At 37.0% G+C, this 14145-nt stretch overlaps 1 protein-coding gene across 2 annotated transcripts; it reads left to right on the top strand.

The window, feature by feature from the left end:
* Positions 1-4944: 4944 nt before the first annotated feature.
* LOC126723194 (transcription termination factor MTEF18, mitochondrial) lies at positions 4945-8278 on the top strand. Of its 2 annotated transcripts, none has more exons than XM_050426503.1 (2): positions 4945-7103; positions 8151-8278. In XM_050426503.1, the coding sequence occupies exon 1, from the start codon at positions 5141-5143 to the stop codon at positions 6824-6826; it is 1686 nt and encodes a 561-aa protein (XP_050282460.1). In that variant the 5' UTR covers positions 4945-5140; the 3' UTR covers positions 6827-7103; positions 8151-8278. The 2 variants fall into 2 exon arrangements, with proteins under 2 accessions (XP_050282460.1, XP_050282461.1); XM_050426504.1 differs by having other exon boundaries at positions 7916-8278.
* Positions 8279-14145: the final 5867 nt, after the last annotated feature.

The following is a 14145-nucleotide window of genomic DNA, read 5'->3' as shown; positions in this document are numbered from 1 at the left end:
AGAACAAGACAAATAATGCTTTATTTGGATTGTGGAAATAATTAACACTTATGGAAATTATGAACTGCAACGTGCAAGTACAGCCACAAAACACTTACCTACTCTATCTACCTTGCTCATTGTTCGGCTTGGTTTTTTTTTTTTTTTTTTTCTTCTGCTGGCAACCTGTAGAGGTGGAACAATGGTGGAGGAGATAGAGAGAGAGAAACGTAGAGAGAGAGAGAGAGAGAGTTAGACGTCAAACGTTTTTGGGTTAAGAGATAGGTTTAGAATGTAATAAATGAGAGTAATTAATGAGATCTTAATAAGAATATTTGTAATAATGATGGTCTTTTTTTAACTGTTGGATCTACTTAAATCCAACAGTTTAAAAAATGTGTAACTCTAAAGAGTTACATTAGGTGTAACTTGAACTCATCTCATATATATATATATATATATATGCTACAAAGTATAGTCATTAAACACTTACTAATATGCTAATTTTGTTGTGAGCTAACAAATTACGAGGTTGTCTTTTATTATTTGTTTGGAATATTTGTTTTGCTACAAATTGGTTCAATGGAGCCCATTCTACAAGACATATTGAGCCTAATTCCAGTTGGGCCTATTCTGCAAAACGAACTAGGCCCAATTTCCAACCCCACCAGCCTTGGTCAGAGAAGTGTCTACAAATATCTTGACACGTGTATTTTGACCAAAAAAAAAAAAAGGCACCTACAATGTCTAGGGACAATGTATACTAATGAATATGAGAGAATCAATGCCCAATCTTTTGTTGCTATTAGATTGAGTTACTTTGATCCAATCTATAGCTAAAGCAATCCCTACCTTATTGGTCCAATGCATTGCACTTTCGATCGGTTCAAGTTTTAACCTACCTGATGAAGCTAATTGTAATTTCCTTTAGGGGTTCATTGACATTGAAGAAAGATACACCTAGTTACTTGGCACAAGGTTAGCAAAACCCAAGCTTTATTGGAGGGTTGGGTTTCATGCTTTCAGGCCCTATAACTTAGCTTCCATTGCTAACTTGGTTTGGCAGGGCCATACCGATAAATATGATCTTTGGGCAAAGGTTTTATTCAACAGATACCTACGACATAACTTTGACATGAATATGATTTTGAGATGAAAGGGATTTTGCATGTGGGTATGTCATGGAAAAGGGTTGTCCTCTCTTTCTAAAAGGTTCTGAGTGGGCTAGGAATGGATTATTTGTCTCCTAAATGATCTAGTCTAGGATATGAAAGTGATGCCCCTCCAAGTATTTGTTAATAGAACTGATGAGAGGGTATGGGATATATGGATTTTAGCTTCAAATAAGCTTACTCTATGGTCACTTTTTGGGCTAAATTAGTCGTTTTTTTGAGTTCAATAGAAATTGTCATTAATAATTATGAATATTATAGTGTGGAATTGTAGGGTCGCTCTGAAGCCCAATTTTCAGAGTCATGTTAGGGAGTTGGCCAGGATTCATAATCCTTCCATTTTGGTTGTAATGGAAACACGAGTTGGGGGAGACAAAGCAAAGGAGATTACAAATTGCCTTCCTTTTGATGGTGTTATACATACCGACACGATGGGGTTTGCGGGTGGAATCTGGCTGTTATGGAACTCAGATAGAGTGGAGGTGGTGCCTCTCATGAGCACGGAGCAAGAAATTCATGTTGAAGTTAAGGTACTTCCTTCTAACCTTGCTTGGATTTTTACTGCTGTGTATGCTAGTCCTAGAATTGTGGAGAGACAGGTGTTATGGGATAATCTCTCTAAGGTTGCTGATCTCCATAGTAAACCGTGGATTATTGCGGGTGACTTTAATGAACCCCTTACTGGGGATGATAAGTTTTGGGGTAGACCGGTTAGTATAAACAGAGCGCTGATGTTTAAGGATTGTTTGGATAAATGCAATATGGTGGATATGGGGTTTAATGGGCCGAGATATACGTGGACAAATAGAAGGGAGATAAATAGCCTCATCCAAGAGAGAATTGATAGATTCTTTATGAATCCTAGTTGGTGTTTACTTTATCCAGATGCTAAAGTGTCGCACTTAACCAGGTGTCACTCAGACCATTGCCCCATGTTGATGGAAACCAATCCTAAGAGGCAATTGCATCTCATAAGACCGTTCAGATTCCAATCCTTTTGGCTGTCTGACCCCTCTTTTCTGAGTGTGGTTAACAAGGCTTGACAGTACCCGAGGAGGCTTATGGAAGCAATAGATGTTTTCTCCAGGCAGGCCAGTTTATGGAATAAAAATCAGTTCAGTAATATCTTTCAAAAAAAGAGAAAAGTTTTGGCCTGGCTTGATAGGGTGCAAAGGTCTTTGGCCAATTAGCCGTCTTCCTCTCTAGTAGCATTGGAGAACCAGCTTTGTAAGGAGCTGGATGTTGTGCTGGAGCAAGAGAGGGATCTTTGGGCTCTGAAATCTAGAATTAATTGGATGATCTTGGAAGATAGAAACACTTCATTTTATCACATTTCAGCTTTAGCTCGTAGGAAGCGTAAGTTCATCACTGCAATTAAGAATGATGCGGGGGTCTGGTTGACAGAAGAAAGAGAGGTTGCAAATCACTTCGGAGAAGGTTTTATTACAATCTATACTACTTCCCAACACGTGAATTTAGCTATAATTTGCAGTGGCAACCTAAGCTTTCGTGTGACGAGAAGAATAGCATTAGCCACATGGTGACGGAGGAGGAAATTAGAGCTGCTCTCTGGTCTTTAAAAGCCTTCAAAGCCCCCGGTCCGAACGAGCTGCATGCGGGATTTTTTCAAAGATTCTAGCTGGTTGTAGGAAGGTCGGTGAGTGAGGAGGTGCATGCTGTTTTTAGAGAGAAAAAAATTCTGAAATTTTTGAATGGTATGAATATTGTACTCATTTCGAAGACCCAAGGGCCTAAGTCTATTGGTAGTTACCACCCCATAAGTCTGTGCAATTCAGTGTATAATATAGTGTCCAAGATTCTGGTTGGAAGGATTAGGCCATTTTTGGATCAACTTGTTTCCCCTTGTCAAGCAGCGTTTATTCCTGGTAGGAGGGGAGTGGATAATGCTATTGTTATGCAGGAGATTATCCATACCATGGGGAGAGCTAAAGAGAAAGGTGGTTACATGGCTCTAAAAATTGATCTAGAGAAGGCTTACGACAAACTTGAATGGAGCTTTATTAGGGGTATGTTGATCCGATACAATTTTCCGGATAATCTTGTTGAGATTATAATGAGTTGCATTTCTTCTGTTTCGACATCAATTTTGTTTAATGGAGGGAGCCTTGATCTGTTCAGGCCATCTAGAGGCATAAGGCAGGGAGATACGCTATCCCTGTACATCTTTATCTTGTGTATGGAATTTTTAAATCAGCTCATTTAAGAGAAGTGTGAGGCTAAAGTTTGGTGTCCGATCAAGGCGTCTAGAAGTGGTCCGACCTTCTCTCATCTGTTCTTTGCTGATGATCTTGTTTTCTTCACTAAGGCGAATGCCGAAAATTACAATGCCATCAGGGAGGTTCTTGATACATTTTGTGGGTACTTTGGGCAGACAGTGAGTGAGTCTAAGTCCAGGGTTTATTTTTCTCCGAATATTGATCTTGATGATAGGGAGGCTTTGAGTGACATCCTTGGTTTCCATCAAACGGAGTGTCTGGGGAAATATCTGGGCTTCCCTATTAAACACAAAGGAAATAATACCCAGGATCTCAGTTTTGTTCTAGATAGAGTGAAGTGTAAGCTTGCGGGGTGGAAGGCCAACCTCCTTTCTATGGCCGGAAGAGCGGTGCTGATTCAAGCATCTTCTTCAGCTATTTCGGCATATATTATGCAATGCAACTTACTGCCTAGTAAGGTGTTGGATGGTATTGATAGAGTTAACATGAATTTTTTGTGGGGATCAACTGAAGAGAAGGGAAAAATGCATTGGGTGGCCTGGAAGAAGGTCACAAGAGCTAAGAAAAAGGGGGATTGGGGCTTCAAATAGCAAAGGGAAGGAATACAGCGCTGTTAGCAAAGCTGAATTGGAGATTCCACACTGAAGATAAGGCCCTATGGGCAAAGGTTTTGAGGATGAAGTATTGCAACCCCCAGAGACTTAATTCGAGAAATGCAAGCAAGTTGCCTAGTTCTAGAATTTGGAAGGGAATGGTGCGAGGAGAAGAAATTTTTAAAAAAGGAACCAAGTGGCTTCCGGGTTTTGAAAGTAAGCTGGATTTTTGGAATGATAATTAGACTAATCATGGTCCCCTAAGAAAGATCATTCAGGGGCCTTTGCCTAGAGAAGCCGCCAATCTAAAGATAAAGGAGGTGGTGGATTATACTGGAAGATGGGAATGGTCTTTAATCCAAATGAATTTTTCGGAGGAAGTTTTCAATGATATAAAGGCCAATCCAATTCCCCTTTCCGCCAGAGTAAAGGATAGATTGGCCTGGAAGTACTCGGCCAAGGGTGATTTTGAGCTTAAGAGTGCTTATGGGTTGGCCACGGACTCTTTAAGGGATGCCCCATTCAATGGGAAGTGGATTTGGAAGCTAAAAATTCTGCCTAAAATTCAAAATTATTATGGAAGTGTACGCACCATAGCATCGGGGTGAATCAGTGCTTAGCGGCTAGAGGGCTGCAAGTTGATGCCTGCTGCCCTCAGTGTCATGTTAAGGCAGAATCCATTTTGCACATGCTTTGAAAATTGTTATAGTTCCTCTATATTTTTATTTTTGATAATTCAATAGTTGAGAGGAGGGGAGAAATAAAATACAGACATCTTCACTAAAAACATTAAAATATGTCAATTTAATTACAAGATTCTTAACAAATGAGATATTTTCACTTATAATTTAACAATTATTATATAATTAGTGTTTTTTTTTTTTTGATGAAACAATTAGAGATGTGGTTAGATGGTCATTTCTCTCTCTTATTTTGGGTTCAAAATATAGAGTTTGGCTATAAGCCTACAATATATTGCCCACCATGTCCTCCTCCATCTTCGGCGACATTGGCTTCTTCAGTGCTTCACATAACTAAATATTATTACAGCACTGCCCAAAACCAAAACCCCTAAAACTGTGCCAAAGAAAAAGATCATGAAACTTTGAAAACCCTCAAAATCCTTAAACCCCAACAAAACCCCACCAAAAACCAAGCCATGCCCATCTCAAATTCTCTCTTCACAATCCTCACCCACCACTTCTCCACCACCAGAAACCTCTCAAAACTCCCAAACCTCTCCAAAATCCCTGGCAAGTACAGGCCCCAAGCAATCCATGAAGCCCAGAAAGCTCTCACAGAGTATCTCCACACCACTAGGACCTTGCCCTTCACTTATGCTGAGCACATTGCCAAGAACTCGTTGTTTTCAGTCTCCAATCTTATCGTCAAGCTCGAGTTTTCGCCCACAGAGTTCTCTAAGAGCTTCCAGAGGTTCCTCAGGTACCATCCCATCAATGAATTTGAGTTTTTCTTTGAAAGCATTGGTCTTGATTATAGTGAAGTTAATGACGTTTTGCCTGCAAATAAGTTTTTTTTCTCTGAAGATGGGACTGTCTTGAATGCGGCTTGTGCGCTTTCGGGTTTTGGGTTTCCTTGGAATATGCTAGGGAAGTTGTATAAGGATGAGGTTTCGATTTTTAGTAGGAGTTCGGAGGAGTTAAAGGCTAGGCTTTGTGGGTTTAAGGAATATGGGTTAAGTAATATTTCAGTTATAGGTACTTGTTTAGCTTTTCCTCATGTATTGTGCGGGGAGGGTGAATTGGGTGGTGAAATTGATGCATTGTTTGATGATTTGAAAAGGGTTTTTTTAGATTTTGATTTGGTAAGTTCTATTGAGGGAAATGTGGATGCTTGGTATGAGGTTTGTAGGAAAATTCGGGTGTTTTATGATTTGGGTTGTGTGAGGGGGACGATGGGGGAGCTGATGGGTAGGAGCAAACATGTTTTTATTGAATACTCAGAAGAGGTTTTGGTCCAAAAAGCCGAGTACTTTTGTAGATTTGGTGTTGGGAAGGAGGATGTTGGTTTGTTGCTTCTCCAGAGCCCAGATATTTTGAGTCTTGATCTAGAAACGCCAGTGGTTTCAGTGTTGGGGTTCTTGAAACATTTTGGATTGGACACAGAAGAATTAATGTTGGTTAGTCAAAAGTATCCGTATGTGTTTGGAAGAAATAAAATGGCTAATCTGCCTAATGTGTTGAGAGCTTTGAATCTACATGAATGGTTCTTTGATAAGATAAAGAGTGGAAGTCATCAATTGTTAGCTAATTATGTCCTTAGTGATCCGGATGAAGGCTTGGATAGAGAATTTAGAGATGGCTTGGATAAGATCCAATGTTCAAGAACTCCTATTCATAATATGAATAAATTAAATTTCTTGCATGGAATCGGCTTTGGGGAAAATGCCTTGACCATGAAGGTCCTAGCTCACTTGCATGGCACTAGTAGTGAGTTGCAGGAGCGATTTGATTGCCTCCTTCGTTTAGGGGTTAAATTCTCAAATCTCTGTATGATGGTAAGGTCGACGCCAAAGGTCATAAATCAAAGACCAGAAACTATTGAGCACAAAGTGAATTTCCTCTGCCATGAAATGGGGTCCTCTTTAGAGTACCTAGACATTTTCCCTGCCTTTTTGTGTTTTGACTTAGAGAACCGGATTAAACCTAGGTACAGTTTCCACATGAGGCTTATGGAAAAGGGTTTGTGTACAAAACCCTACTCCATTGCAAGCATAATAGCAACTAGTGAAAAGAATTTTGTAGCTCGCCTTTCTGGAATTCATCCGGATGCTCCAAAAAAGTGGTCTGAATATATTTCACGCAAAAAATCACAGGGGTCATAATTGAGTTTGTACAGCTTCTTATAGGTTGCTATTTTCATTGGAATGAGATTTTAGAATATCAGTGGAAGACTTATGACATAACATTCTTGGATTGATCTTTCAGGAAAGATTTGTAAATTAGTATCTAATCCCTTGGTTACAACAACATTAGTAATTTTCTCAGGATCTGAGTGATCAACCACTGTGATCCTATTGATATTACCCTTTGAGAGGCCCCCAAATGGCTCACGATTGTACTCCAGCATTTGGAATTGGCAAGGATCCTCCATCATCAGAAGTAAGTTCTTGTGACCATTTCTAAGCATTTGTACATACCCATGCCATTGTATTGAATGATTACTCCCTCCAGCTAGTTCATATTTGTAGATTACGAAAAATTTGGAATGCAATCTAGTGCCATTATTTACAGATGAAGTGGTTTAATATTTCATTTGACTGTTAATTTATTTGCTTATATATTTGCTGATCTATTAGTGGCATTTTTACATTCAATGCAAAGCTTGATCATCGTTTTCTCTAAATTGTCAGTTGATCTACGTATCTTATTTTTAGAAAAAGAGTGACTAGAAAGTAAATATGGAATTGTTAGTGAATTTGGAGGCAACCATGAAGAACTTTCTTTTTTAAAAATAAGGGTCAAATTGCATATTTGATCATCAGCTTTTGACTTTTGTTTCAAAATCATCATTGTACTTAAAAATGTTTCACTTTAGTCTGTATGCCTTCAAAATGATTCTTTTCATTGTTTGATGAATGGAAAATGTTGACGTAACAGACGAAATTCATGCCACGTCATAGGCTCCACATCATCAAAGCGACATTGGTTTCATGATTTTCATTGCTATGTCAACATTTTCCATCAATCAAATGACAATAAGGACCTTTTGTAACATTTTAAAGTATAAGGATGTTTTTGAAATAAATGACAAAGGTTGAGGACCAAATATTCAATTTAAACAACCCCCCCAAACTCCCAAAAAAAAGTTTCAAATTTTATGATTACAAAGCAAATAAAATTGTATCAGTATGATAATAGAAATATATATGCTCTGTTGGATGTTGCTATTTCACGTGGTTTTGGATCCTCAGTGTGAAAATTCAGGATCCTAGTGGAGTTGATGCTACTAGAGCTTCTTATTTCACTTCCCAGTTTCAAGATCTTTTATCAATTCCAGGATAGATGACATAAATTTCCCTGAACTCACCCATCATGAGGTCTCTTTTTGTCTTCCTTTCTTCTTAAATTACTAATCAATACTTTTGATAGAATGCTAAACCTAAAATATTAATGGTTGATTTCAATGCAATGTGGCAATATTTATAGTGGTGCTCCGCAGCTTTGAGGCCAAATAGCAAGATTGCGTGATGGGTCATTGAACTACTGGATGCTTTCACTTCCAATTGAGTCGATGCATTTGAGGTTTTACCATTTATTGGGTAGTTGAATGCTTACACTCGAAGAAGCAAGTCTGTTCATAATGGATCTCTGAAATTCATACTGAACTTTTGGGAGCATGATAAAATTATGGAGTTCATTGACCTTACAGATGAAACAATTGTGGTCAAGCAAGTCAACTACTCCTTATAGATTGCCTTGTAGGGGTCAGTGGCAGAGAACATTCTCATGACTTATTTGTTTTTTATTATTAATTTTGTAATCTCACATCTCTTTGTAGAGCAATATAAACTATGTTGTTAGCTTATTAGCATAACAATCTCCTTCAGAGACACTGCATGCTTAAGAAGTTAAAAGTAAACTTAGGGCAAATATATAAAGTAGTAACTGGTGCAAAAGATTATGACAGCAGACTATTAGAGTGCTTTGATTAAAATTGGGACCAAGAATGGGATGGTAGAGGTAGGGTTAAGGAATTTTGTCCTAACAGAAGGGTGAAGTAGTTGAGGTGCGTCCCTGATCCCCTTACATCTCCAGTAATTAGGATGAACAACCATTGGTATTATTGAAGGACAACTTCACAATTTTAGCTTGTTTGTGTAAAGGGAAAAAAGGGGTTGTGTAATATTTGGATATATATAAAAAAAAAAAAAAACCTTTATTTATATTTTATATATTATCTATATTACTATAAAACCAAAACTTTTGATTATTTGTTGACCTTTTAAAATTTTGACACGTTAACTTTGCAAGCTTCACAAATCTTACACTTGATTATAATTTATTTTATTTTTTAATTTCTTTTATTGCCACACGATACATAATGTGACTCATAAACAGAGTTAAGAGAGACTCAATGTTTAGGACTCCTCTCTTCCCATCTCAAAACCCTAGCAACTACGACTAGTATAACTTATGTTGTAGTCCAATCTAATTGCCTGTGTAACTTAACAACTTAAAAGGAGAAGAAGTGGTCCTTTATGGTATTTGCAGGCACCCTGCAAACAGTTTTTAAGGTTTTCTAGTTTCTAACCTTTTTTTTTTATGAACCATAATTTTATTGAGAGAGAAAACAAACTACACAGGCAAACAAGTTTCATCCTGAATAACAAAAACAAAAGAAGGAGGATTGTTACCAAAATCAAAAGAACCAAAAAAATTAGAAGCTAAAGACCACTTTGCTAGAGAATAAGGAGCCATATTGCACAACCTAGGCACCCAACAAACAGAAATCTTAGGAGAAGATGCCAAGAGAATTTGAGAGTCAGCATAAATGGACTTGATTCTCCAAGGGGGGTCAGCTTCCAAATCATAAAGAAGATTGGAACAAACTTGGGAGTCTGATTTTATGATAATCGCCTCCAACTCTAAGTTAGTTGCCAAGGTTAGAGCCCATTTAATAGCTTTAGCTTCTGCCTAAAGAGGGAAGATGGTATTCACTCTCTTGGAACAAGCAAAAACCAGCTCCCCTCTCCATTCTTTGGTGATAGATGCAATGGAAGAACAACAAGGGCCCACAGCAGCATCAACATTAATCTTGATTGAAGAAATGGAGGGAGGGGTCCACTGTTGTGAAGGAGCTAAGGTGGCCTGGCTTGAGACAAATGGCCTAGTAGACTTGTGTTTAAGAAATAATTTAGAGATTCTAGAGGATAGCTCTTCAAACTTTACAACAACACCTTCAAAAAGAGAAAGATTTCTCTGCTTTTAGATAACATCACATAAAATAGCTCCTAACCTTAGGAAATTTGAAGTAATGAGCTTCATATTAAGTTCATGATATGGTTACTCTTTTTAAGTGTAACTTATACTTTTGCTCCTTCAAAATTTGAAGTATGTTCTACTTTGATCCTTCAAATTATATATATATTTGATAACAGACCATATAGTATATTCGTTAATTTTCTATCAGTGTTCTGCATAGGTGGTTAAGGGCACGTTGAATAGATTGTTGATGCAAACTTTCTAATTGATGCGGCACTTAATGTGCCATTTTTTTTTCTTTTTCTTTTCTCTCTCTCTCTCTCTCTCCCCTCCTCTCTTTATTTTCTTTCCCATTTTTTCTTCTTCTCAAGTGATACATGACACATTTGTCAAAGTGTTGTATCTATCTATACTATTTATAAGAGAATTCCTCTCTTTGGACTTTTACATGGTTTAAAAATACTCTTAAATCTTACCTTTAACAAGGAGAACACTTGAGGACAACCAAATAAAAATATATATCTAATTCCACTTAAAATGCCTACAAAATAAAACACTCTCCTACTAATCCATGTTTTCAAAACAAACTTATCTAATTTTTTTTTTAAAAGGAAAATTATGACACTAGACAAAAAAAAAAAAAAAATTTCTCATCGCAGCACTTGAAGCTAGTAATTGTATATGATAATTGAATAATAAGGGGAAGTATGAAGGAAAAAGTACTAATGAAAGTTTGTGTAGTTTGGCTTAATGACCTACATCTATAGGAAAAAGATCTTGATGTCTACATAGTAGGTTTATTAAGCTAGTGTTTTACAATGAATTCAATTTTGAGTTTATATACTAAAGAATACTCTTTTTTTGAGAAGATACTAAAAAATATTTAACTGATCTTCGATTGACCCAAGGTTAATTTACTTATTTTATAATTACATAGACCTATAATTAATTTAGGCCATTTAGGTCATAATATGTCTAACAACATCCATGCCAGTATGACAATAGCTTTCTATTCAAGCATATGAGTCTTCTTGTTAGGGTGTGATGTGAGCAATTTTAACTTTTATAATTTTGACAACATCCATGCCAGTAAGAGATTAGCTTTCTATTAAAGCATATGAGTCTTCTTGTTAGGGTGTGATGTGAGCAATTTTAACTTTTATAATTTTTCCTGATATTTAGTTGACTTGATATATTTTAATTGATATAGAATTTTAATTTGGACTAGTTGGCACGCATTAAAGAAATTGCAAGCTTTGGGTCTGTTTGGATATCATTTATTGTTGAAAATTGAAAACTTATTACTGAAAATACTGTAGCAAAATAATTTTTAAATGTATGAATAGTATCGTGGGTCCTAATTTTAAAACAAAATTTATGTTTTTCCATATTTGTGGGCCCTGAAAACAATGCATGGAATCCGGCATAAAACACCAAATGCAGACATTGGTTGTTTTCATTACAATCCAAACTCAGGTTTTTTTTTTTTTTTTTTTTTTTTTGAGAAATCCAGACCCGAAGGCCAAAAATCCAAACTCAGCTTTAGTTGGTCATTTGAGAACCACTTTATTAACAGGCATGAACATAATGATAATATTAAAAAAAGACTCAAACATTTGAAATTAAAATGCAAAAGAACAAGTCTTCCTCTCACGGTCTCACCTAATATGTTATGATTCATAAAAAATTAAAACAGCGTGACAAATCATTCATATCTATTAAATCATATGTGGGGCCAGAGAACTTGTGACCCCGGCCCACTTTACGTTAGGGCCCAAGGCCCGAGCCGAGGAGGGATATTGTCAAGGACATACAGTGAAAGTCCAAATGGCCTAGAGATATAGCCGAGGATAACTTTGTCCTCTGCATCCCAAGACGCTCCCAGGAAAAAGGGCGAGTATGGTATAGGAGCGGTGCATGGAAAAGCCAAACACCTCTGCATTAATGTGGAAAGGACCCTTGAATAGTGTGGTGACAAAGGACAAGGGAAAAGCAACTATTACTGCAATTAAGTACTCTGCGTCTGACAGAGCAATACTTTTTAGCTTTTACAACCACCCCCAACCACTTTAGGTATGGGCTGATAGGACAAGTATCAACCCTAGAAAGTTGAACCTACACGTGGACGTAGGAGGGAAGGAAAAGGCTAGTATAAAAAGGAAAGAGAAGCAATTAAGGAAGAGGGGGGGACATATCATCTCCCAGGCCATTGAATCCTGAGAAAGGGAGAATAATAAGGACACAAAACTCCTCGGACGAGGTCTAAGGACTGGAGCCGCTCAGGCCGTGCCAGGGGAAGAGTCTTATCAGATATGCTAAGTTCACCCTCGTGCGACTACCATGAACACCATGACCAACCACTGTTCGGTGACCATAGCCTAGCCTTTCAGACCCACGCTCTACAAATCTTATTGTTTGGGCCTTAAACGTTCGAACCCAATAAACCAATTGGGATCGTTACAAATTGAGTCCTTACATTATATAATTCAATAAATCATTTTAACAAATTATATAATTCATTAAATAAAGGCGAAAAGCGCATTTTAGTCCCTACATTTTTAGGCGAATCCCATTTTAGTCTCTACATTTTATTTTTACCGCTTTTAGTCCCTATCCTGAAAAACGCTTCCATTTTAGTCCTTGCCGTTACATCAGAAACGGATATTGCAGACGTGGCAAATGGTAAAATTAAATAATAATAAACTAATATCCACGTGGTCTAAATTAATAATAAAAAATGTTTTTTACTGCCACGTCAGCATCTAAATTAAAAAAAATTAATTTATTAATTTTAACTAAATAAAAAAAATTAAAAACAGAATTAAAAACTAAAAATCTTATGAATTAAGATCTAAATGTGCCTTGAACAAGAACAACAAGAACACAAATCTAGATCCAAGAACACAAACCCAGAAATTAATAAATAAATAAATAAAAATGAATCCAAGCCAGAAATTCCGATCAAAGCCAACCCACAACCACCAAAATAAAACCCACAATAACCCAGGCCAAGAAAATCAACCCACAGCCACAAAAGAAAAACTCAGGCGAGATCGGCAATTTGAATTAAGTACTCAGGCAAGATCGGTGAGGAGTGGAGGAAGAAAGAAAAAAATGAAAGGGAGAAGAGAGATCGGCGCTGGGCAGGCGAGGTGGGTAGGCGAGATCGGCGAGGTATGGGTCGGAGGCTATGGAGTCGAGTGCCCACCTCGCCGATCTCGCCTACCCACCTCGCCGATCTTGCCTGCCCAGCGCCGATCTCAACATCCCTTCCTTGAAGCACTGTACGGACTTTCTTCTCCAGTCCTTCAGTTGAACCCCTCCAACTTCAAGTCCAAGGTTTTTCCTTTTTCTTTTTTTAAATTTTAAATACTATTTTTCTTTGTAAAATTTCTTCACATTTCACAAACATGTGAAATCGGCATCGTTTCTGCGGAAAGATCACTTTCCGAAAATCTTAGCTCGGGAAAAAAAAAATGTTGGAATATGTCGAAGTAATTCTTAATTCGTATTTGCTTGTCATAATTTTCAATCTGATTTTATAGTGTCTTAGTGCAGATATTATTATTGTCGTTGTTGTTGTTTTCATTGTTGTTCCACTTTTTTCTTTTTCTTTTTTTTTTTTGTCTAAAAGAATTACTTTTTGGGTGATGAGATTTTGGTTAACTATAGCTAGGTTTGGAAATGGTGATTAGTGGGTTTGTGGCTGTGGGTTGATTTTCTTGGCCTGGGTTATTGTGGGTTTTATTTTGGTGGTTGTGGGTTGGCTTTGAGATTGGAATTTCTGGCTTTGATTAGTTTTTTTTTTTTTTTTTAATAATTTCTGGGTTTGTGTTCTTGGATTTGGGTTTGGGTTCTTGTTGTTCTTGTTCAAGGTATACTTAGATCTCAATTCATAAGATTTTTAGTTTTTAATTCTGTTTTTAATTTTTTTTATTTAGTTAAAATTAATAAATTAATTTTTTTAATTTAGATGCTGGCGTGGCATTAAAAAACATTTTTTTATTATTAATTTAGGCCACGTGGACATTAGTTTATTATTATTTAACTTTATCGTTTGCCACGTCTGCAATATTCGTTTCCGATGTAACAGCAGGGACTAAAATGGAAGTGTTTTTCAGGATAGGGACTAAAAGCGGTAAAAATAAAATGTAGGGACTAAAATGGGATTCGCCTGAAAATGTAGGGACTAAAATGTGATTTTCGCCTTAAATAAATC

The sequence above is a fragment of the Quercus robur genome, chromosome 4 (assembly GCF_932294415.1).
Source record: "Quercus robur chromosome 4, dhQueRobu3.1, whole genome shotgun sequence".
NCBI classification, from domain to species: domain Eukaryota; kingdom Viridiplantae; phylum Streptophyta; class Magnoliopsida; order Fagales; family Fagaceae; genus Quercus; species Quercus robur.
The sequence above is the reverse complement of the archived record's forward strand: the minus strand, read 5'-3'. Positions and strand labels throughout refer to the sequence as shown.

Coding starts and splice junctions, on each gene's coding strand:
- LOC126723194 (XM_050426503.1), top strand. CDS start 5,141: ATGCCCATCTCAAATTCTCTCTTCACAATCCTCACCCACCACTTCTCC.